The sequence below is a fragment of the Suricata suricatta genome, chromosome 8 (assembly GCF_006229205.1).
Source record: "Suricata suricatta isolate VVHF042 chromosome 8, meerkat_22Aug2017_6uvM2_HiC, whole genome shotgun sequence".
Lineage (NCBI taxonomy): Eukaryota > Metazoa > Chordata > Mammalia > Carnivora > Herpestidae > Suricata > Suricata suricatta.
In genome coordinates this window covers 95,691,024-95,714,677 of record NC_043707.1, presented here as the reverse complement: position 1 = coordinate 95,714,677, position 23,654 = coordinate 95,691,024, and the positions used below count along the sequence as shown (strand labels likewise).

Here is a 23,654-nt window from a genome sequence, read left to right as displayed (position 1 = left end):
TACTTTGCTTTTCTGTTTTGAGTGTCATTGCAACTACTGTATTGTAAAGGATGGAAAATTGCATATGTTAAAAAAATATGAAACTTTATAAAGTAAAAAAAATAAAAATAAATAAAATTTTTAAATTAAAAAAATAAAATAAAATAAAATACTGGCTTTTTTTTTTTTAAAGGACAGCAATTTACATTTAAGTCCCAATGCTACACTTATTAACTGTTAACTGTCAGCTAATTGTTTAACCCCTCTACGCCCAGTAGCATCATGTGTAAAATGGCGTAGCACAGAATCAACCTCCTAGAGTTGCAGACAGGAAAAAATGAGCAAATAATAATAACTCCTCTTTATTGAGTCCTCATTTTGTATCAGGTACCGTGCTAAATGTTTCAAATCACTGATTCTCAACTGGATATGATTTTGTTCCCCATGGACGTATGAGAATGTTTGGAGACATTTTTGATCATCACAACTGTTTGGGGGGGGAAGCTACCGGCATCTAGTGGGTAGAGACCAGGTGTTTACAGTAGATGTTTAGAGGCTAGTAAACATCCTGCAATGCATAGGGTAATTCCTCACAATAAAGAATTATCCAGTCTAAAACATCAATGGTACTTAGGTTAAGAGATCCTACTTTAGGGATGCCTGGATGGCAGTTAAGCGTTTGACTCTTGATTTTGGCTCAGGTCATGATCTCAAGGTTTGTGGGTTTAAGCCCTGCCTCAAGATTCTCATTGACCCTGTGGGACCTGCTTGGGATTCTCTCTCTCTCTCTCTCTCTCTCTCTCTCTCTTTCTCTCCCTGTACCTCTCCCCTCCTCTCAAAGTGAATAAAAACTAAAAAAAAACAAAAAACAAAAAAAATTCCTATTTTAAATGTATCATTAAAGCAGTAACAGTGCCAGTTTATAGATAAAGAAACAAACTGAGACCTACAGTGATCTGCCCAGGTTCTACAGAACTCAGGCCTCACAGCCTAAATTCAAACATAGGTCTATCTGTTCACAGCCTGTATTCTTAACCTCTGCACATAATTAATCTATAGTGCTTATCCTAATGCCTAACATATGGTAAGTACTCAATAAATATTAGCTTCTGTAATTATTACTAATTAATATCTGGTAGCATGCTATACGGGCTGCTACATTATACCTAAATCTTAAAATTACAAAAATGGAGGACTCTCCAAAGGTTATGTAACGGCCCCTGCTCCTTCCTTCATCTCTTCCTTTCTCTGGCAAATAAATGTCAGCAATTCCCCCTCTTTAATGACTTCACTGTAAGCATCCCCTCCTGCTCCTCGATCACAAGGAACAAGGCTTTCTAGAGAAAGAAACATTTCCTCATCACCAAAATCATGGGGGGAGGGAGGTGCTTGATTTAGGGAAAAAGAGTTCAAAGGAAAGTAATCACTTTATTTTTAGTTTATTATTAATTATCATATGAAGCAGCAGGATTCATAAAGTATTTTTTTAAGTTTTTTTTAATTTTTAAATTTTTTTCAGAGAGAGCACACAAGCAGGGAGGGGCAGAGAAGGAGAGAGAATCCAAGGCAGACTACAAGCCATCAGTACAGAACCTGACCTGGGGCTCGATATCCAAACTGTGAGATCATGACCTGAGCTGAGATCAAGGGTCAATGCTCCACTGAGGCACGCAGGTGCCCTTTCATTAAGTATTTTAAAGAAAAAACAGCTACAGGTTATCTTTCCTATGACAAAATCTTCAGATTCTAATACAGAAAAAAGTGATGTATTGATAAATGGGGGAAAAAACTACATTAACTCCTTAGACTTCCCAACATATAACAGAAATAAAATTCAAAATATGAAATCCTATAACCTAAGCATTAACTATTCTTTCCTTTCCCCTTTAAGAACCTTCTTTTTTTTTAATTTCTAGACCTTTATTTCTCTGTGAAAAGGGAAAAAAGGAATAAAATAAAAACGGCACAGTTGACACACACACAAAAAATAACCCCATTGAGGGAGATGGGAAGAAGGAAGGAAGGGAGAAAGGAGGTGGAGAAGATGGGGTGGGGGAAAGAACCTTTATTTCAATATCAGTGCAGCCAATGATATGGTAACATTGAATAAAAGACCTAGTTGTCCAATTTCAAAAGCAATTTGTCTCAAAGAATTTTACACATTAGATTTAAACAGTACCCAGATGGCACAGTGATGGGTGCTCCACAAATCATTAAATAAACAAATAACAGATTGTGCCTGAATAACCAAACCTCCCAGGACAAGAGGAAATATATGAAGAAAGATGTAAAATAAAATAATTAATCATAGTTAACAAAGCAATTATAAAGACTGCAATATCTACTTTCCGTAGTGAAGTGTTTGGAACAAAATGAGGGCCTCAGTAAATTTTATGACACGATTATCATTATACCTAAGCACTAAAAACAAAAGTGAACAAACACCTAGGAAGACTGTCCTTTCGGTACTGTCCAGGTCACCGTCGTGCCTCTGGGAGTGACGGGACATGGATGGTAAAGCGGCTTCAGCCAACTCTGTGCCCATAAAAACGGACAGGTTTTAAGAGTTCTCCATCAACATGCAAATGTTTGAGAGAAGGGAGAGTCATCCAGTAAGTATACCACAGTCACATATGAAAAGTTTGAAGGTAAAATGACAAAAGGAAAGGAAGGATCTGTGACCGGGTTTTCTCTCTTTAAGCGCAATAACTAGATAGCCGCCTGCCCTAAACATGAGGTTAGCCAGAAGTTGCTAAGCCCTGGAAACCCATCTACCTCCGTCTTTCAAAAGACGTAGTATTTGCCAATTTGAATGCTCATTTTTAAGAATATCCCTAAAAATGAGAAAACATAAGACTAAAACTTAGTAGCTGTCTTTCATGATATGTGAAAACACCTTTTCTATCTGTTACTTTACCATAATCTTTATAATATCCTCCCCACTAGAAATCCAACTTAGTGTCTCACACTCACCTCCTGCAGTTTAGACTGTATCCACTGGCCCAAAAGTGCCAAACTATCTCGAGGACAAACAGCCCAAATCATTGCGAGAAAAATCATACCTAGGAAATCCAGTAAGTGAACCAAGCTAGCCTTTTCTGCCTGAGAACACACAAAACAATGAAAACTACATTTAATAAATTAAGACAGTGTATCCTTACATTTTCTAGTTCATGATGTGGAATCACATTAAATGATTACATGTTTAACTTACCTTCACCAACTAAGATCACATGTTCTTTTTCTTCTGTGTGCTTTTTCTTTCCATTCCTTGCTTGCATGTATAAACATTCATTCAATGAACTTGTACTGAGTCACTTACCATCACTCAGATACAATGACATTTCATAGATATGAATATCAGTTCATTAACCTATAGTTCTTATAGTAACAAACAAATAATCTTGTAAAATAGTTACAATTAGGCCTATTTTATAAAGAAACTAAGATGGGAGAAACTAAAATAGTTGCCAAAATTCACATAGCTATAAGTAAAATCTGAAACCCAGGAAGTTTTAGTTTCTATTGTAATCATTAAATATTTTTAAAAGGAAATAAATGTGCTCATTATGCTTATACCTTTGGATAGACTAAACCGTGCTTAACATATGAAATAGTTAAATCAAGAAAAATTCAGAAAAAGATTGGAGATTTATTTTTAATAAAAGACTTCTGGACTTCATGACCTAATATACGAAAGATGATTCATTTATGCAAGCTTGCAATTTTACCACTCTGGTATTTCTCACTAGGAAATCGAGTTCTAGGAAGTTTTATATTTATAGCACTAACCAATTTTACTTAAAACAGTTGTTTTAAGTAGTTCTAAATACAAGTTTACTGCACTCGATTGTTATTGTTCCTCATTAAAGGTGATTCATAAATGCTGATAATACAGAAATCATTACTTGAATGTATGAAATATGGCTGACAGCTAAAAATAATCATACAGAACACTTCTCTTAACAATATAATCTTCCTTCACAAAGCATTCTTTGCTTCATTATGTGAACTGTGTGTCATGAAAAACAATTATGGAATTATTTTAGCACAAAGGAATAAAACTACAAATGATGAAGTCATTATAAAAGAGAAAATGCTTATTATTAATTACTAAAGAAGAAAATTGCCATTACATAGTCTTAGAAAACTAAAAAAAAATTTTAAATATGTATTTGTAGAATGAAGAAAACATGGAGACTGCTAAAAAAAAAAAAAGACAGTGCTGATGATGTCTAAAAGGCCTCTACAAAGAAACATTAATGATTTTCAATTTTTAAGACTGCTGTTTTCTTTTTATGTCTTATCTAATTAGTGTTCTGTACTGACAGAGATGACAACAACATGCTGAATGAGGCACTAAAGTAAAGGCCAGAAAAATAAAGGTGTATGGAATATGAACATCTTTTAAATGCTAAAAATGGCCAAAATTGATTTTGCAGTTAAGAAGCCCTTTCTTGAAAGACAATCTTTTTCGACTGCTTAGATTTATTCTTGTATGTATCTATTTAAGGAAAATGTTTCTTATATTTTTCTGTAATTCAGAAGAAATAAAGGAGATAATTATTGTTTGTGCTTAGTACTTTAAGGAGTAGACAGAACTTGACATGATTTTTAGGGAGATTAATACCATTAGCATTTCCATTTAAAGTTAATATTACTTGCATTTCCAATGTAACATTTCACAATCCTTTGACTATTTACCTTCATGCTTTTAACAGAAAATACACCTCTCTCTAATTAATGTGGGCAAGAGAGATATGCTTATTTTTAATGAATAAAAATAAATATATGAATAAACAAACACATTAGCTTTTTGTACTCATACCAAGTCAAACGGATGTGTATTTAAAGAATCTTAAATCAACCTGAATTCTACGATCCATTAAAAAAAGGCCTGCCAATAAAAAGAAAGCAGGGCTGGGTTTGCAAACAGAAGACCTGAGTTAAAGTCCCAGTTCTCCGGTTGACCATATTACTTGTGTTACTTAAAGTTCTTTTTAAACATTAGTTTCCTCATATATAATGTGGGGATATTAAATACATACTTAATGAGGATGGTATTAAAATTATAATTGAGAAGGTATGTATTTAAAAGCTCAGCAAACTATAAAATGGCAAGGTGTCATTATTATTACTCGGTATTAATTATACATGGCATATCATTCTGGAGATTTTCATAGATGCTCCAAGCCATCTTCTAAGAATGAATAAAAAAGGAAGAAAACTGAATTGCCCAATTAAATAGTAATATCACTTTCATATAGTTAATTTTCAGACTAGATTACAAGTATGTTAATAATTATGGAAAGCTTAAAATCTAATTAGAAATAATTAGAGGATGAGAACAATTACTTTTTAGCAAAAGAGACAGGTGATAAAAATAGTATTTAAGAAAAACACTAATTATTCAGGTATCAAATACTAAAGACCATAAAAATTCTCAAAATTAGCCAGTCATATTTTTTCAGGTAACAGAACAAGTCAACTGCTAAAAACTAAAATTCTAGCTTTTAAAGAAAACAAAAACTGAAAAGATTCAGTTTTAAATGATTTAACTTGTTAACTTCAAAGCAGTGTTTCAACTACTGAACATTCATCCTAGGTACTTACAGCATGCCCAAGTACTGCATGTGCTATTTCATGGCCCAGAAGGAAGGAAAGCTGATGAACATCAGTCACACTATTTAAAAGCCCAGTGAAGATAAACACTTGTCCATTCTGCACCATAAAGAAAATAATGTAAGCAATTGGAACACCTTAAAAAAACAAGGATATTAAATTTAACAATTAAAAATTAGATGTGAGGACAGTTACTTACTGGAAGCACAAAAGCATTTACATCTGGGGAATCAACCACATGAATAGTCCAATTGATCTCAGAGATCCCCGGAATATCTTTATTGCATTCAATCAAATGATAAACCACTTCCTTAACCATTAGGTATCGGGCATCCTTCTCAGTTAGCATGTCATTTTTAAACTCTTCCATCCACTGAAAGATTTAAAAGTCATCTTTAAGAGAGTTTTAGCTCTACAAAATGTTTCTACTGCTTCATGAAGAGTTAAATGGCTACTTATTGTTGAACATTTTAATTTTTAATCATGTAAAAATCTACATATAGTAAACACTCAAATTCTTAAATTTGAATTATTAATGCAAAGGCAATGTGGGTTCTCACAAGTGGAATAAATTCTAATAACTAAGATTTTTCATATAAACTTGGTTGAAATAAAACTTTCATCCTTTCTATCAGCTTATAAACAAATAAAATGCTTAAATATTATTTCTACTTTCCTAAATATTTTAGGGGGAAAAAAACACTGCCTAGGAAACAAAGAGTTCACATAAGGAAGAATAATAGAAAAGAAAATTACTTTCAAAACCCACTAAATAGAAAAACACCCTATACTTAATAAAAAAGTTAAACTTCTAAAAATAGGACATTTCATTAATTTTAAAGTGTTTTATTCACAAAGAATGAGAGCAAATTACTGAAATTTTAGAACTAATGTGCACATCATTTTTCTCTACACCTTGTTGAGTAGGACTAGCCATCATATGGACATACTTCCTGAAGCTATATTCATGAGAAACCCTTTCAAGTATAGGAAAATTAAGGATGTTCTGAAAATATGTTAATTTCCATAAAATGTGTAGCTTCTTTCATATATAGATCAAGAAATATATAACCTTCTTTTCCTAGGTGAATTAAAAACATAGGATTTTGTAGAATTGAATCTGAAATAGTCTATATCAATACCATTTTTTAAAAGCACAAGTCACCAATGTAAACTGAAACAACTACTAACCCATATGAAAGAAATAAAACAAGCAAAATTATATATAATTATAGTACTTTACCATATCCCTATTAGGAACATGTGCCTGAATTTTAGTATCAAGTGGGTTATTATGTTTTATAGGATAAAAAAATAAAAAGAATATTATGTACATATACACAATTTTTTAAAGTTTCTAAGTGAAACGAATGGTGAAAGATACATTAATTTAACACTAGGCCTTTCTCAATCTTTCCAGAACATTTTCCTCAAACCTGTTTCCCAAGAAACACCTCCAATCTCTGTTACAAGCTCGACTAAAAGAGATGCATCTTTTTAGTGAAAAAACATTGTTATTTCTTTTGTAATGGAAACTTTTCACTGACAAACTCAGAAGCTTAAATTCAATAAAAAGATATAAAGATTTCACCAAAGCAGTTAAGTGAGACCATGAGACATCAATTCAATATACTATGTGTGTGCTCAAAACTGGAGAAAGAGGGTCTGTCCTCAAGAAACTCACGAGACATATAAAATGCGTAACCACCTGAGTTATTGTCCTTTCTAAAAAAATTAAGGCTCCCTGGAGCTCCAGGGTGGCTCAGTCAGTTAAATGTCCAACTCTTGATTTTAGCTCAGGTCATGATCTCATGTTTCCTGAGTTTGAGTGCCGGAACAGACTGTGCTAGCAGCACGGAGCCTGCTTGAGATTCTCTCTCTCCCTCTCTCTCTCTCTCTCTCTCTCTGCCCCTTCCCTGCTTGCACTCTCTCTCTTGATAAAAATTAAAACATTAAAAAAAAGGAGTTAAGGCTTCTGAATTCCAACTTGATTTTGCATTTAAAAAATAAATTGCCAAAAATAAGGTTTTGGAAAAAACTGCCTTATTCTCCATTACTTGCAAGGTACAAAAAATCATATCTCCTATCTACTTATCTGAAAAATATATACTAAAAACTACCTTGAACACTGTGCTAGTACCTAATATGATAAAAACAGCATCTTGTTCCCATAGAGCTTTGTCTAACATAGGAGACAGATAAAGAAATAATTATGCAAATAACTGTTAAGTTACCCTCTTGATAAATGGTTTAAAGAAAAGTATGCTATGCAAAGAGAAAATAAAAGTAGGAGAGCTGACCCCAGTACAGCCAAGCACTGGACACAATTACCAATGAGCCGATTCATAATTAGTCTGTATGGAGGATACCCTTTAGAGCATAATGTGGCCAACCCAGTCTGGATAATCAAGGAAGACTTTCCTGAGACAGTGACATCTAAGGTGACATGTGGTAGCAGGAATTAGCTGGATGAACGAAAGGAAATGCAATGTAGGCAGTACGAATATGAAGTATGAAAGTTTGGAGGCCTTCTGGGAAAATGCTAATTTTCTATCAAAGACTAACATAAAAAAGTAGTATATCATACTTAAGAAACTTTGCTGCTTTGAGTATATTAAGAATCTAATTATAAACAATTCTTACTACTTACTGCTTCATATTCCAGTTCTGATAAAAGTCTGAAATGTTCTTTCCTCAGTAATAGTAGCTTGCTCCTTCCTGTGATCGGACTCACTTCCAGGTGAGTAAAATAAAACACTACAAAGAGCAATCCACAACTACTGAAACAAAGGAATAACTTCCATTTATTCTTTCTTAAACTTTCTTTAAATAGTTCCTTCTTGTTAGGAGGAAGAGCCTGCCACCATTTCCTTATGCCCCTAGAGCAAAAAGAAAAATTCAAAGTTCTGACAATAGTATCAGCACATATCACCAAAATTTAATCTTATGTTAGAATTTTATGTCATCATATACTTGAATTTCTGTGATATATTTCTCTGTATAGATGGGTTTTTTCATTTATAAAATTCTTAGCTAAATGATATAATCAGTTATAAAAATTCTAATGCTCATTTAAAGTTTCTTCTTATTTTAAAGGTGAACACTAAATGAACAGCTATTTTACAACCATCACTAGTTAACATGTATTGACTGTTTACCACATGCAAACTACTGTTCTAATTGTTATACATACGTCATCACTTAATTTTCACAAAAACCCTGTTACCAAAGAGAAAATTGAGACAAAGAGAAGGTAAGCAACTTGTCCAAGGTTGCAGAGGTAGTAAGAAAAAACCAGGCAAGATGGTGTGATCCCAGGGTATTAGCACGTAACCACTTAGTAGGGATCATCTGCCCAAATATACATCCAAGGGGTTATGGCACAATCATCTATACCTGTAACCACGATTCACACCATCACCCCCATCCCCCACCCCCGCTCATCAGACTTCCAGCACAATCTGCCAGTACTTCAGCAAGGTACAAGGAAACTATCTCAGCATTGATTTTAGAAATAAACATTGCTGGGGTGCCTGGGTGGCCCAATCGGCTAAGCGTAGGACTTCGGCTCAGGTCATGATCTCGCAGTTCGTGAGTTCGAGCCCCATGTTGGGCTCTCTGCCGACAGCTCAGAGAAGCCTGGAGGGCTTCAGATTCTGTGCCTCCCTCTCTCTCGGCCCCTCCCCTGCTCATGCTCTGTCTCTCTCTCTCTCTCAAAAATAAATAATAAAAACATTAAAAAAAAAAAAAAGAAAGAAACATTGCTCACTAGCAGAAACTCCACTGACCCCCTCAAAAATGTAACAAAGGAAAGGTAACAGGGGCATCAACACTGTAAATAAGAACATGAGAGACTGTGCAGTTAACACATGGAGGTCCACTTCCTAGCAGGCAACAACACTCCCTGCTGGTCATCAGGGATCACAGATATTTTGACAAGCAATGTTTTCAACGAGACAAAATTTTTCCTCGTGAGTTCATCTGTAAAATCCCAACAAAAACTTAAGATATACACATCATTCTCTTGACAAAATTCATCTTACAAAATAACTTCAAGTTATTTTATTTTTTTTTAATTTTTTTAATGTTTATTTATTTTGAGAGAGAGAGAGTGTGCAAATGGGAAAGGGACAGAGAGAGACAGGGACACAGGATCTGAAGCAGGTTGCAGGCTCTGAGCTGTCAGCCCAAAGTCGGATGTGGGGCTCGAACTCGCGAACCGTGAGATCATCGACCTAAGCCGAAGTTGGACACTTAACCGACTGGGCCACCCAGGCGCCCCAAGTTATTTTAATTTTATTAAGTGATACACCTAAAATGCCTCAAAATGTTCCAACCTGAAAAAACTTAAGCCAGACTACAAAGTATACATATTTCCTTTTCAGAACTTCAAATGGCTTATCATTTGCTTTTAATATATGACAAAAACACAGCTTAAAAGAAAATGTTACATGGTTACAATAGAAACAACAACAAAAAGTTAAAAATAATGATTAAAAAGGACGAAAAAGAACCACTGGCTCAGACCCTGGGCTGAGTTGTGACAAAGATCCTCCCTTCCACCAAACTCTACTGAGGCTCCCCTGAACTTTTTTCAACTAGGCCTTGCCTCTACTTCTGCATTCGTCTCTGCATTGTCCAGGTTTAGCAAGAATCCTGCTAAGTCAGGTTAGACAAATGTCCCCATCCTCCACCTCTGATCACCCTCGATACCTGCTCGGTCCTCATCACTCACCATCCCCCAGCGGATGCCTGATCACCCTCCCTGGGCCGTCAGCAAGAAGCCTAGTGGGATCAGGATAGGGAGCATTCCCCCCTTGTTCCTGATGCTTCTTCTTGGTAATTTTCCATCCACCAAACCCCAACCCGCTCCTCAGCTATAAATTCCCACTTGTCCATGCTGTATTCAGAATTAACTCTGGTTCTTTACTTAGATCTCTCTTCCCTTATTGCAAAAGTCCTGCATTAAATCTGTGTTTACTGTTTTAATTGTTGTCTAGCTCTGGTTTTCTGTGACTGTCATTACCTACATCAAGAGCTAACACAACTGTGTATTTTCTGGGTGCCAGTGTCAAATCACAGAAAACTGTGTTAGTATGAGAGGAAGAGGGCTAGAAAGGCCTTCACAGTCATCAAACATAAGAATGACAAGACAATGCTTAACTTTACCTTTCTTCAATCTTCATGGAGCAAATAAGAGAAAACAAGGTTTAAATTAACTATAAAGCATTATTTAGCTATAAAAACATAATTATTATGAAGAACTACCCAAAAGAAAATAACAAAGATGGGTTGGAAATAGAATTGAAAAATAAATAAATACTAATTAAGCATTAACTTGGCTAGGAATGAGCCCACTCTTAAATAAGTAAATTCCTTCAGCTTCATGACCCATTGCCGCAGATTTCATAAAATAAAATGTTATGTTTTTAAGTACTGTTCTCATATGCAAATTATAACCAACATCTTTCGTTCTTGTAACCATAAACAGAAGATCGTTTAAAAAAGTATCCTATGTAATTTTTTAAAGATCACGCTGTTATACTATTTAGTATATTATTTCAAGATTATTAAATCATTTCTAACAAAACTGGGTAGAAACAACCGTTTGGAAACTTAATTTTGAGCTAAAGATGGGAGGGAAATCTAACAAGTTTTCTTCAAAAGCACAGTTTTACAAATACCTTTTAATTCAAGTTTATTTTTTTTAAAAAAGCTTTTTACCTGCCTACAATGATCGCAAATAGTTTCTGCACTGGTTTAAGGATAATCAACAAGAGAGGAACCGGAGCAGCTTGACACCGAGGGGAAGTGTGGAAACTCCTGATGTCCCTCTCTCTTATGGGAAGACACTTCAGAGGATCTAACACTGGGAGAGCCGGAGCTCCTGCAACTTCATTTATCAGGAGGTATCTTGAAAAAGAGTCCTTCCATGCAGTACATTTTGGGGTAACCATCCAAATTTCTTTACGGCTCACGTTCAAAAGGCATCCTGGTCTTTTGGTATTAAGAGTCCTATAGGAATACAAATTTTTAGGCAGAGAAGTCAACCTATCACACTGATGCACTCCCAGACCCTGATTCCTAGTAACTGCATGAGTACTTTGACCTTGACGACAGGCTGGTGAGGTCACAGCTAGTGCGGGACACAGTCTCCAGCTTGTCAGCGAGTGAAATCGGAAGGAAACACAGTTTCTAGTAGCAGATTGCAGTCCACAGATGAAACTCATCTTTCTTCTCCTGAATTACCTGGAACATAAAAAATAAGTTATAAATGTCTCTGGAAAACACTTATTTACAAAACTGTTGCTGTTCAGTTGTTCTTCCCTTGACACGCCTCAGCCTAAATTACCTTAGGTTTCTACTCACCAGCCCTTACAGCAACGCCTCTCAGCAATCAAACCAAAAAGGTTAAAAAAAAAAAAAAAAAGGGTTTTGCTCACTTTTTTTTTCACTCTAAAACATATCCTTTAGAAACTTGGATTTTTTTCTTCTTTTCATTTTTTAGTTTTAGTTGAGGGAAGTCTGTTTTTAACAGCTAAATTAGTGAAAATTAAGAAATGGACTAAACAAAAACAAAAATAACCAGTAAACCAATAAATTTTAGCAACTGGTCCTAACTAGAAGGAAGAGCATGTAATAGAAGGATAAGATCCAAGTTTTAAAATGTGTTTTTTAAAATACAAATTTGATGCAGAAAAAGCATTTGACAAAATACAGCATCCTTTCTTGATACAAACCCTTAGGAAAGTAGGGATAGAAGCATCACACCTCAAGATCATAAAGGCCATATATGAAAATCCATCACTAATATCATCCTCAACAGGGAAAAACTGAGAGCTGTCCCCCTAAGGTGAGGACCATGACAAGGATGTCCACTATCACCACTGTTATTCAACACTGTTGCAAGTCCTACCTCGGCAATCAGACAACACAAAGAAATAAAAGGCATCCAAATCAGCAAGGAGGAAGTCAAACTTTCACTCTTCAGACAACATGACGCTTTATGTGGAAAACCCAAAAGAGTCCACCAACTGATACAGGAATTCAGCAAAGTTGCAGGATATAAAATCAATGCACAGAAATTGGTTGCATTTCTATATACCAATAATGAAGCAGCAGAAAGAGAAATCAAGGAAACGATCCCATTTACAACTGCATCAAAAGTCATAAAATACCTAGGAATAAACATAACCAAAGAGATAAAAAATCTATGCAATGAAAACTATAGAAAGCTTATAAAAGAATCTGAAGAAGACACACAAAAGAATGGAAAAACATCCCATGCTCATGGTTTGGAAGAACAAATATTGTTAAAATGTCAATACCACACAAAGCAATCTACACATTCAAAATAATCCCTATCAAAATAACACCAGCGTTCTTCACAGAGCTAGAACAAACAATCCTAAAATTTCTATGGAACCAGTAAAGACCCTGAATAGCCAAAGCAATTGTGAAAAAGAAAACCAGAGAGAGGCATCAGAATCCTGCACTTCAAGCTGTATTACAAAGCTGTAATCATCAAGACAGTATGGTATTGGCACAAACACAAACACTCAGATCAATGGAACAGAATAGAGAACCCAGAAATGGACCCACAAACATATGGCCAAGTTATCTTTGACAAAGCAGGAAAGACTATCCAATGGAATGAAGACAGTTTCTTCAGAAAATGGTGCTGGGAGAACTGGACAATGATATGGAGAAGAATGAACCTGGACCACTTTCTTACACCACACACAAAAATAAATTCAAAGTGGATCAAAGACCTAAACATAAGACAGGAAGCCATCAAAATCCTAGAGGAGAAAACAGGCAATAATCCCCTTGACCTTGGCTACGGCAACTTCTTACTCGACATGTCTCTAGAGGCAAGGGAAACAAAAGCAAAAATGAACTACTGGGACCTCATCAAGATAAAAAGCTTTTGCACAGTGAAGGAAACAGAAATAATCAGCAATGGGAGATGATATCTGCAAATGACATAGCAGATAAAGGGTTAGTATACAAAATCTACAAAGAACTTATCAAACTCAGCACCCAAAAACCAAATAGTCCAGTGAAGAAATGGGCAAAAGACATGAATAGATACTTCTCTAAAGATATCCAGATGCCCAACTGACATGAAAAAATGCTAAACATCAGTCATCATCAGGGAAATAAAATCAAAACCGCCATGAGATACCACCTTGCCTGTCAGAGTGGTTAAAATTAAGAAGTCAGGCAACAACAGATGTTGGTGAGGATGCGGAGAAAGAGGAACCCTTCTATGCTGCCAGTGAGAATGCAAACCGCAGCCACTCCAGAAAACAGTGTGGAGGTCCCTCAAAAAGTTAAACATAGAACTACCCTATGACCCAGCAACTGCACTACGAGGTATTTAACCAAAGGATACAGAAGTGGTGATTTGAAGGGGTACATGCACCCCAATGTTTCCAGCAGTGCTGTCGACAATAGCCAAAGTATGGAAAGAGCCCAAATGTCCATCGACAGATGAATGGATAAAAAAGAGGGGCACCAGCATGGCTCAGTCAGTTAAGCATCTGACTCCAGCTCAGGTCAAAATCTTACAGTTCACGAGTTCAAGCCCCACATCGTGCTACTGGGCTCTGGGCTGACAGCTAGCTCAGAGCCTGGAGTCTGCTTCCAATTCTGTGTCTCCCTCTCTCTCTCTGACCCTCCCCTGCTCGCACTGTCTCTGTCTCTCAAAAATAAATTTAAAAACATTAAAAAAGAAAGATGTGGTACACACACACACACACACACACGCATGCACAATGGAGTATTACTTGCCAATCAAAAAGAATGAAATCTTGCCATTTGCAACAACTTGGATGGAACTAGAGTGTATTGTGATAAGCAAAATTAGTTAGAGAAAGACAAATATCCTATGACTTCACTCATATCTGAAATTTAAGATACAAAACAGATGAACATAAAAGAAGGAATGCAAAAATAATATAAAAACAGGGAGGGGGCAAAACATAAGAGACTCAACTACAGAGAACTGAGGGTGCTGGGGCAGGGGGATGGGCTCCACGGGCAAGGGGCACTAGGAAAGACACTTGTTGGGACGAGCACTGGGTGTTATATGTGAGGGATGAATCACTGGGTTCTACTCCTAAAAACATTATTGCACCATATGCTAACTAATATGGATGTAAATTTAGAATAAATATATATTTAATAAATAAATAAGTAATTAAAGAAGAAAAATAAAATAGAAACTTGATTCTTTCACATATAATCCTGGCACTTCTGACTAGGGTCAATATGAAATAAGAGGAACTGAAAACAAGTGAAAAAAGAAAATAAATACAACAATGGTTTCAAAACACTGTACATTAGGTAATGAAGAACAGTGACGCCTGAGAGATGGGAAGTAAATAAATTGAGTCCTACAATTGCCCCCAAGTTCCTACCTGGTGAGTTTCCAGGCCACTATGAAAAGAGGGAAAACCTAGCACAGCCCAAAAGTGCCCCATAATTGGAGAGCGGAAGCTGGGAGTTCAAGTAGGCCATGGTAGCTAGATCGTGCAGAGCACAGTACAAGAGAAGACAGACCTGGGCAGAGAAAGAACTCCAGGGTATGTCCTGCAGAAGACTCTGCCTCCTGTATTCAGCTGGGTTCTGATCAGGGCACTCACCTGAGCAAAGTCCCTGGAGATGGGAAAGAATCACCTGACAGGATTACAGGAGCAATACCCAGGGCTCATGGAGCAGGGCCTATTTCCACCCTTCAAAGTAGAAAATCTTTTAATACATGGGCATTGGGTAAAGTACTCAGAGGGTTTTGCCTCATTAGAGAAAAAGTAGTCCTAGACTAAGAGCTACTCTGGCCCTCCCTAACAATGATTAAAGGCAATACTCAAAAAGATCAAACTGTTTCTAAGTAACTTTACCACATCCTAGAAAAAAGCTCAAGAACAGTTATAAGAGTACAAAAATATCTACGACTTAACAAATTGCCAGGCAGCAAAGATGCCGGATATGTGAACCTTAATTAGGAAAAACACTAATAAAAACTAACTCTTAAATAACCTGAATGGCGGCACTGACAGACAAGGACATTGAAGTACTTACTATAACTATATTCCATGTGTTTAAGAAGCCAAAGGAAATTTGAGGGTGTTACATAGAGACATGGAATATGTTTTTTAAAAGACTTACACTGACCTTCTAGAAAATAAAACTATAGTGTCTTCCATGAAAAATACACTAGATGAGACTAACAGCAGATTAGACATTAGAACAATGAAATAAAGACTTGTAGACTTAATGTATCAACAGAAACCAAGAAAACCAAAACAGAAAACCAAGAGAAAAAATACACAGAGCATCAATGAGGTATAAGATAACTCAGCTGGCCTAATATATGTATAACTGGAGTCCTGGAAAAGGAAGGAGACATGGTAGATAGATAATAAAAAGAATAAAGAAAAAAGAATGAACATTTCCCAAATTTGATGAAAATTGTAAACTAACAAATCCAAGAAGTTTAAAAAACCACACACACAGTAAACACAAAGGAAACTTACTCCCAGGTATATTCTATATCAAATTTCTTAAAACCAATGAAAATAAAATTCGACATTTTAGATGAAATGGATCACTTCCTTGAAAAACACAAACTACCAAAGGTAATTCACAAAGAAATTGATCTGAAGAGCCCTATATCTATTATTTTAATGTAACTTATAGTTAAAAACCTTCCCACAAAGTTAGTTCCAGGCCCAAATAGCTTCATTGGGGAATTCTGTCAAACAGTCAAGGAAGAATTAATAATAATTCTATTCAAACTCTTCCATGAAATTCAAAAGAAATGAATAGTTTGCATTTCATTCAATAAGACTGGCATTACCATGGAAAAAAGCCAGAAAAAAAGTATAAGACTATAGAGTAATTATCTCTCATCAACACAGATGCAAAAAATTCTTACTATTTTAGAAAGTCTCATTCAACAATATATAAAAAGACAATACATCATGACCAGTTGAGGTGTGTCCCAGGAATGCAAGGTTGAGTAAAAATTCAATCAATGTAATCCACCTTGTTCACTGAAAAAGAATTACCACATGATCACATCGATACAGAAAAAGCATTTGATAAAATCCAACACCCAACCCTGAACAAAAATCTCTCATAAACTAGGACATCTACAGAAAACTATAACCAACAGCATATTTATTGGTGAAAGACTATACTTTCCTCCTAAGATCAGGAGCAAGGCAAGGATGTTCACTCTCACCACTTAAATTCAACATTAAACTGGAGATCCTAGTCAGTACAATAGAATTAATACATAAATAAATAAATAAAGGGCACCCAAAAAAATATATAGAGGTGATCTTTATGCCTACATAAAATGATCATCTCTATAAAAAAAATCCAAAGGAATATACAAAGCTCTTACACTGAGTTTAATCAGGTGGCAGGATATAAGAACAATATACAAAACAAATTTTATTTCTATATACTAACAAGTGATAGAAGCTAGACCTCACTATTGCCAAAAAACTACATACACTATGATTCCAGCTCTATAATATAAACTGCAGAAAGTGCAAACTAATTCATACTTACTTACAGAGAGATCACTGATTGCCTAAGGATGGGAAAGTAAAGAGGATCAGGAAAGGGATTATAAAGTTTCAGAGGTAATGAATATGTGCACTATTTTGCTTGTGGTGTTGGTTTCACAGGGGTATACATCAGTCAAAACTTACACTATATAGCTTAAGTAGGCATAATTTACTTTATGTCAGTCATAAAAGAATTAAGCTGTTTTTTAAAAGATACTAAAAAGAAACAATAATCAAACACAATGTGTCAACTCTGTTGAGATCTTTGTTTGAAAGAAAAACATCAGCTTTAGAAGAGGGCTGGGACTACTGGTAAAATTCACATTATAGATTTGCTTTTAGGTTATTTTAGGTAAGTACTGCTTATTAGGTTATAAGGATGTGGTTACGCAGGTGAATAATTTATACCTGAGATTCTTCCTGAAGTATCTCTTTATGATGAATAAAACTTACTTTCAAATTGTATAATAAATACACACATACACACACTCACACTGGACATAAAGCCAATGCAGTAAAATATTAACAATGGTACCCAAGTCCTGGTTATATACGTGTCCATTAAATTTTTTTTCAATTCTTCTGTTTCAAAATCTTCATAATAAAAGTTGAAAGAAAACATGTAAATCTAAAGTCAATGTAGACTACTACAATATTATCTAGAAAGATACTTCAGAAAATCAGTTTTAATAAACAGTATTACCTATATACCAAACTATTTAAAAGTTATGAAATTTTAAAATTTTTATACATTCCACCCTTGTATTATTAACATAAAGTGTGAATAAAAGGCATGCTAAGTAAACATTAACTCCAAGTTAACCCTTTTGGAATTACTACCAATTTTAAATCAGAGTCTAGACTTAATACATAATAATCTGATGTTATTAACAAGATACTTTCTAGGGTTTTTTTTCTTTTTTAAACCAAGCTGAAAGTAGTGAAATAACGGAAGCTTAGATATCATTTCAAAGTTAGAATTTGAGTAGCCAGGAAGTTTCTTCATTGGCTAGCTGGCTTGTGAGTTACAGATGCAGCACGAAATTCAGTCCTTGCCCTCATGGATGTCATTATCTAGTTAGGGGGAAAATTTATCTCCATAAGACTATTACAGGATAATAAAATACAGTTCCTTATTAAGTGTTATGTACCGTTATGAAATTTTTGAAAAAAGAAATGACTTCCATGAGTAGCACAATAATTCAAGGCAACTACTGTTTTTTATGCTGTTTAGGCAGATGCAGAAAAAAAATTTAAAGAAGTTTCTCAAATGGGGAAGTGTACTTAAGGTTTAAGAAGAGAAAGTCTTTTGCTAGAAGTCAAACTACGAAAACAACAGAAGCCCACATTCTTTCCTTTACTAATAGGAGATAAGCTTCAAATACTTCTCCAATCACACTCCCATTTTACAAGGGCATCCTATAACCTCAACTTAAGGGACAGACCCAGACCATCAATCCTCCCCAGAAACCCTCCCACTGGCCACAGAGCCAGGCATGGATATCTGACACCTACAAGACTTTTGGTGAGACAGTATCAGGCAAAGGATACTATGAGGGCATGTATAACTTGAGACTGTATTTGGTGCTATGGCAACACAAAGTAACATGCAAGCAAGAACTGCAAACCAAAACCTTTGCAAAAGAAGTGGATCAACAGAGAAAGGACAATGGAATCAATGTGCAGAAAGTAAAAGATCATGAAGCCTCAGGGAAGATTCATACCTTCCTGGTTCCCAAGAGTCCACTGTACTTCCTAAATTTAATTAAGCTACATGAGCTTTTACTTTATCCCTAAAACAATTCCCTCTCTTTAAAGGGAAGAGTATCTTGTAAATGAATGATCTCTGACTTAAGAGGCTACATGGTATAAAACAGTTACATATTTCATACACAAGCTGGTAACATTTTAATATTATACATGCTGTTTATTACAAATAACTGAAGGTTCCTTCTATACTTTGCAAAGCCAAATTCCCAATTTTCAACAGTGAGTCAGTTCCAGATTAGTACCAGATTATCTCTGCAGTGACTTTACCATACAACAAATCCCAATCCACAGTAAATCAGTAATTCTGATTTACTGTTTAAGGATTCTGATTCAAGGAGGCAGTAATTCTGCCTCCTTAATATCTCAAGCTAGCCCTTCCTGGGCTCTGTGGCCTGAGGCTGTGACTCTATAACCTCCAGTCTCTCTGCCTATTTTACCACCAACTCCTACCCCTCCAGTTCACCCCCCTCAACAAGAGGTAAAGCTATCTTTCTAAAATACAAATCACACAACAGAATCCTACTCCCACAATTCACCTAGGTCCCACATTGCTAAATATTATGCAACCATTAAAAAAAAAAAAGGAGATCTGTATAATGACAAAGAAACACAAATCTTAAAAATAACAAATTCTACTTGCCAAAATTCTGTATATCAGGAGTGGCAAGCTCAGATGTGTGAACCAGCACTGCACAACAGAAACTTCTGCAATGATGGAAATGTGCCTTCGCTTTCCAATATGTTAGCTCCTACCTATGGCTACTGAGCGTTTGATATGTGGCTGGTGCAACTGAGCAAAAGAATTTTTTAATATTTATTTTTTTAGTTTGAGAAAGAGAGGTGTGCGCATGCCTGAGCAGGGGAGGGACAGAGAGAGTGAGAGAGAGAGAATCCCAAGTAGGCTCCACATTCACAGTGAGGAACCCAAAGCAGGGCTCAAACCTGTGAACCCAGAGATCACAACCTGAGCCGAAACCAGATGCTCAACTGAACTGTGGCACCCAGACACTCATTTAATTACCTTAATTTTAGTTCCTCTAAAACAAAATGGCCAGAGGTGACATGTGGCTACTGTATTCAACAGTGCTAGTCTGCAGAGCTCAGGCAGAACCATACCGACACAAACGCAGATTCGTGCCCGTCTGAAGGTGCAGCAAGTGTCATGGAATCTCAACGCAGTATTACCAAACAGTTCAGCACTTTCAAGAAAAGCAAGCAATTCAAACTTGATGTGAAAGTTAGCTGTTTTAAAATGCTGGCAACCAACTTAAAACAACAACAACAACGTTTTAACCACCTTGACCAAACATGCACAAGACCCCATTTAGTTTTTGATCTAAATTATGTTATTCATTTATTAAATATTTAATGAGTGCCTCCTATATCCCATACCATGTCATTCTAGATGCTGCAGACACCAGAGAAAACAAAACAGACAAAAATCTCTGCCCCATTTGCCAAAACGGCATTGCTGAAATACGCCAGTATATACAAATACAAATAAACCTAAAGCAATACGTAGCACACTACTCATAGTGGTTATTTTGAGTGATTGTAAAGGATTTTCATCTCCTGTGTTTGTGCTGTTCAAAATTTTACAGATTATTACAAGTAATAATACTTTTGTAAGCCCCAAAACCAACAGAGGCAACTATTTTTGTAATTTCCAATGATTTCCATGGGCTTCAGTGAACTGCATATGGAAGTCCAGGCCTCTCAGAAAGCCACCTCCTCCTAATTCTCCAGGCACCTTCCCCGGCTGTCCTTCACCCATTCCTAACTCCAGACCCACCCACGTTCTTACACCCCTCAGGAAAGCTCTCATCTCTGCTTCTAGGCACATCAGCTGCACTGTTCAGCTCTGCCAGTACAGCAAGCAAACCCTTGCTCATCTCTCAGGACTCATGTGAAGTTAAAAAAAAAAAAAAATTTGACACAGAAGGTATAAGCAAAAGCCCCAAACATTACATGAACATAAGTAAAAACATTATCGTTTATATCACTGACAATAAAGTGTCACTTAGAACAGACATGGAGCCTGATATTTTGCAGTCCCTGGCTTATCCTTGAGAAAGGGTACAACACTGGGGAAGAAATCTATTTATACATTTCAGAGAGCCCACGCTAGACTACACAGAGCCCAAGACAGATTCGGGGCTGGCATATCCTCCTCAAAGAACTGTAGCAGGTCAACAAACATAGCTGGCAAACTTCTAGGATTACTAAATTAATGATGTGAGAAAACGAAACAATTTGGATTGCTGGCCTCGAAGAACAGTTCAGATCCTTAATTCTTTAAGTACCAGCTCCGAACGAGCAAGAACGGCGCCCACTGGCACCCACAGCTGAAGCCTGGAAGGCAGTTTCAACAACTCTGCTGAAAATGACTATTTCTTCCCGAGTTTCTATGGAAACAGCTGTCAGGTTGGCAAAAATAGGACATGTACTTTAAAATAATCATTCAAGCAAAGTACACACATGATGGAAGACTTAAAAAAATAAATTGGAAGGCAACAGCCTTGGTTCTTAAGCCTCCAAATGTCAGACTGCGAGCACGCCTTCACCACGGCCAGGGCTTTTTAAGGAGGGCTGCACGGCACTGGTTGGGGTCCCTCCCGCGGATCAACCCTGAATTCCAAATGAGGGGTCTTCATCGCCCCGGACGAAAAGTTCTCTTAGAGAAGCGCAAGGCACAATAAAACTGTTGCTCCGCTTTACACAGGCAAGTGGCATTATTTACGGAGTATAAAAAGTGATTTGTTTTTGGTAGACAAGTTCATGAAGAAATCATCAAAACTCCTTAGAACTGTTGAGACAGGAAATGTTGGGCTCTTCACTGCAGGGTTTAGGTAGGAAAACGTGTTCTCTACTTAAAGTCAGGAGGAAAGAGAGGGGCCGCCTCTCGAGTTGCTGTAGGCGGCTGGAAGCGGTTTCGCAAGGGTGAAGGAGTCGAAGCGCGGCACACCGAGCCGGCTTACCAGGAAATGCTACTTTAAAAAAAGGAGCGGCTCAAGAGAAAGAAAGGATGAGGGGAGCGGCAGGGATCTTCCCGGAAACCACATCCACCTGCCAACGAGCGACTAGCTGCCCGGCCGCAGTGTAGCACCCTGGGGTCCCAGCACTTCACGCCGGAAGCGGAGGGAAGGGGGGGGTGAAGCACGACTCTCTGTACCCCATTTCCACTCACCCCTCTCCCCTGGCTCTCCCCATTTCCCACCCCCCAGCCCCGGGCGCCCCTTGGCCCCTCCCCCCCAGGCCTCACCACCCCACCCCCTCCCCGTGCTCACAGGGCCCCTCCCCTCATCCGGGCGCCCCTCGAAGTTCTCGCACTCCAACTCCCGCACTCTGCCCCCGCCCCAGGGCCCGGCCCAAGTCGTAAAAGGAGGACAAAGACGTCCCCACAGGACAGACCCTAGCAGTGGCGAAAGCGAAGACTCCTCCAACCTGCCTTTAGCGCAAGCGCGTACCCCATCCAGAAGCCCCGCCTCCTTACTTCCTGCCCTCTGCCCGGTCCTTGGCGCCTTTTGCTCCGCCCACAGCGGACAGTCAACACACCCACCCATAATCGTCCTTCCCGCCGGCCGCCGACCCAGAGCCGACTGTGGCGCTCTCACGCCCCCGCGTGGCCAGAGAAGGGACGTGACTGTGGGCTGGGCTGCTTGCCTGCCGCATCTTCACTTGGAATCTGATTTGGGTCCTCTAAAGAATGATCTGGACAAGGCTGTGACCGCTAAGATTCTAAGGCAATGCTGGTCAGAAGAATAGAGAATCTGGAGGGTTTCTAGAGCTCAAAGACCAAGGTTTCTTGGTTTTGAAGTTGCACTGATGGAAGTAGTCTTTGGGGTGTGAGAATTCTACTTTCACATGACTTTCTGGAATGGCACATTTTAAGAAAATGAAGTATAACCTGAAGCATCCAGAAGTTAGCTGAAAATAGCTGGCTACAAAACAATGGGTAAGGTATGTTTCATTTATGCCACGAAAAAATATTTATCCAGCACCAAGTGCATCCTACATTCCAGGAATACAGCCATGAACAAGATAAAGATACGACTTTCGACTTTCGCGAAATTTGTCTCACAGTGAGGGAATTCAAGCAATAAGCAAGCAAGCAAGCAAATAAACATGATACCAGATAGTCGTATGATTCTACATTAGTTTATCTTTATATTCTATGCACAATGAGAAACATCTTCAAAGATATAAATACCACGAACAATTTTACGTATCACTTTTACAGGATTATAAGCAATGTTCTTTTACCTTGCTTACTTACCTTGCTTATTTGTGTTTTATAATTTGCCTTTTACTTTGGAGGTACTCTCCTGGTAGATCCCTGACCACTGGTTCTCTAAAAACTGAGGTGACAGGTCCCTGAATCTTCATGGGGTTTTCTGAAGTGTGTGTCTCAACAAGGTCTCCAATGTACTAGCTATCTCTCGCTCAGCATGCCTGATTAGCATGCTGTTATCAATATAACAGATAAAGTGGGGTCCTCTGGGGCATCCGGATGGTCCTGATCCTTTCGGAGCGGTATTATGACAGATCCCAGCGATTGCACAAGGGCTACATCAGGTCGACTAGACGATGAAAACAGCAGTTGTCTGTAAACCCATTCCGGTTTCTGAAGCAGCCAAACTGGCAAATTAAATGGAGATATGACAACTACTCTGTATCCATTAGGCCTTTAATGGTGGC

At 37.3% G+C, this 23,654-nt stretch overlaps 1 protein-coding gene across 1 annotated transcript in view; it reads right to left on the bottom strand.

Moving 5' to 3' along the window:
- OMA1 (OMA1 zinc metallopeptidase) overlaps positions 1–22,429 on the bottom strand; it is a 79,859-nt gene extending 57,430 nt beyond the window's left edge. Inside the window, exons 1-6 of the mRNA XM_029949054.1 lie at positions 22,368–22,429; positions 11,326–11,850; positions 8,252–8,480; positions 5,801–5,974; positions 5,593–5,700; positions 2,953–3,081 (exon numbers count right to left, since the gene is read on the bottom strand). Coding sequence (XP_029804914.1) covers positions 2,953–3,081; positions 5,593–5,700; positions 5,801–5,974; positions 8,252–8,480; positions 11,326–11,831 — 1,146 coding nt within the window. The 5' untranslated portion in view covers positions 11,832–11,850; positions 22,368–22,429. The remainder of the gene's footprint in view (positions 1–2,952; positions 3,082–5,592; positions 5,701–5,800; positions 5,975–8,251; positions 8,481–11,325; positions 11,851–22,367) is intronic.
- Between the last annotated feature and the right edge of the window lie 1,225 nt (positions 22,430–23,654).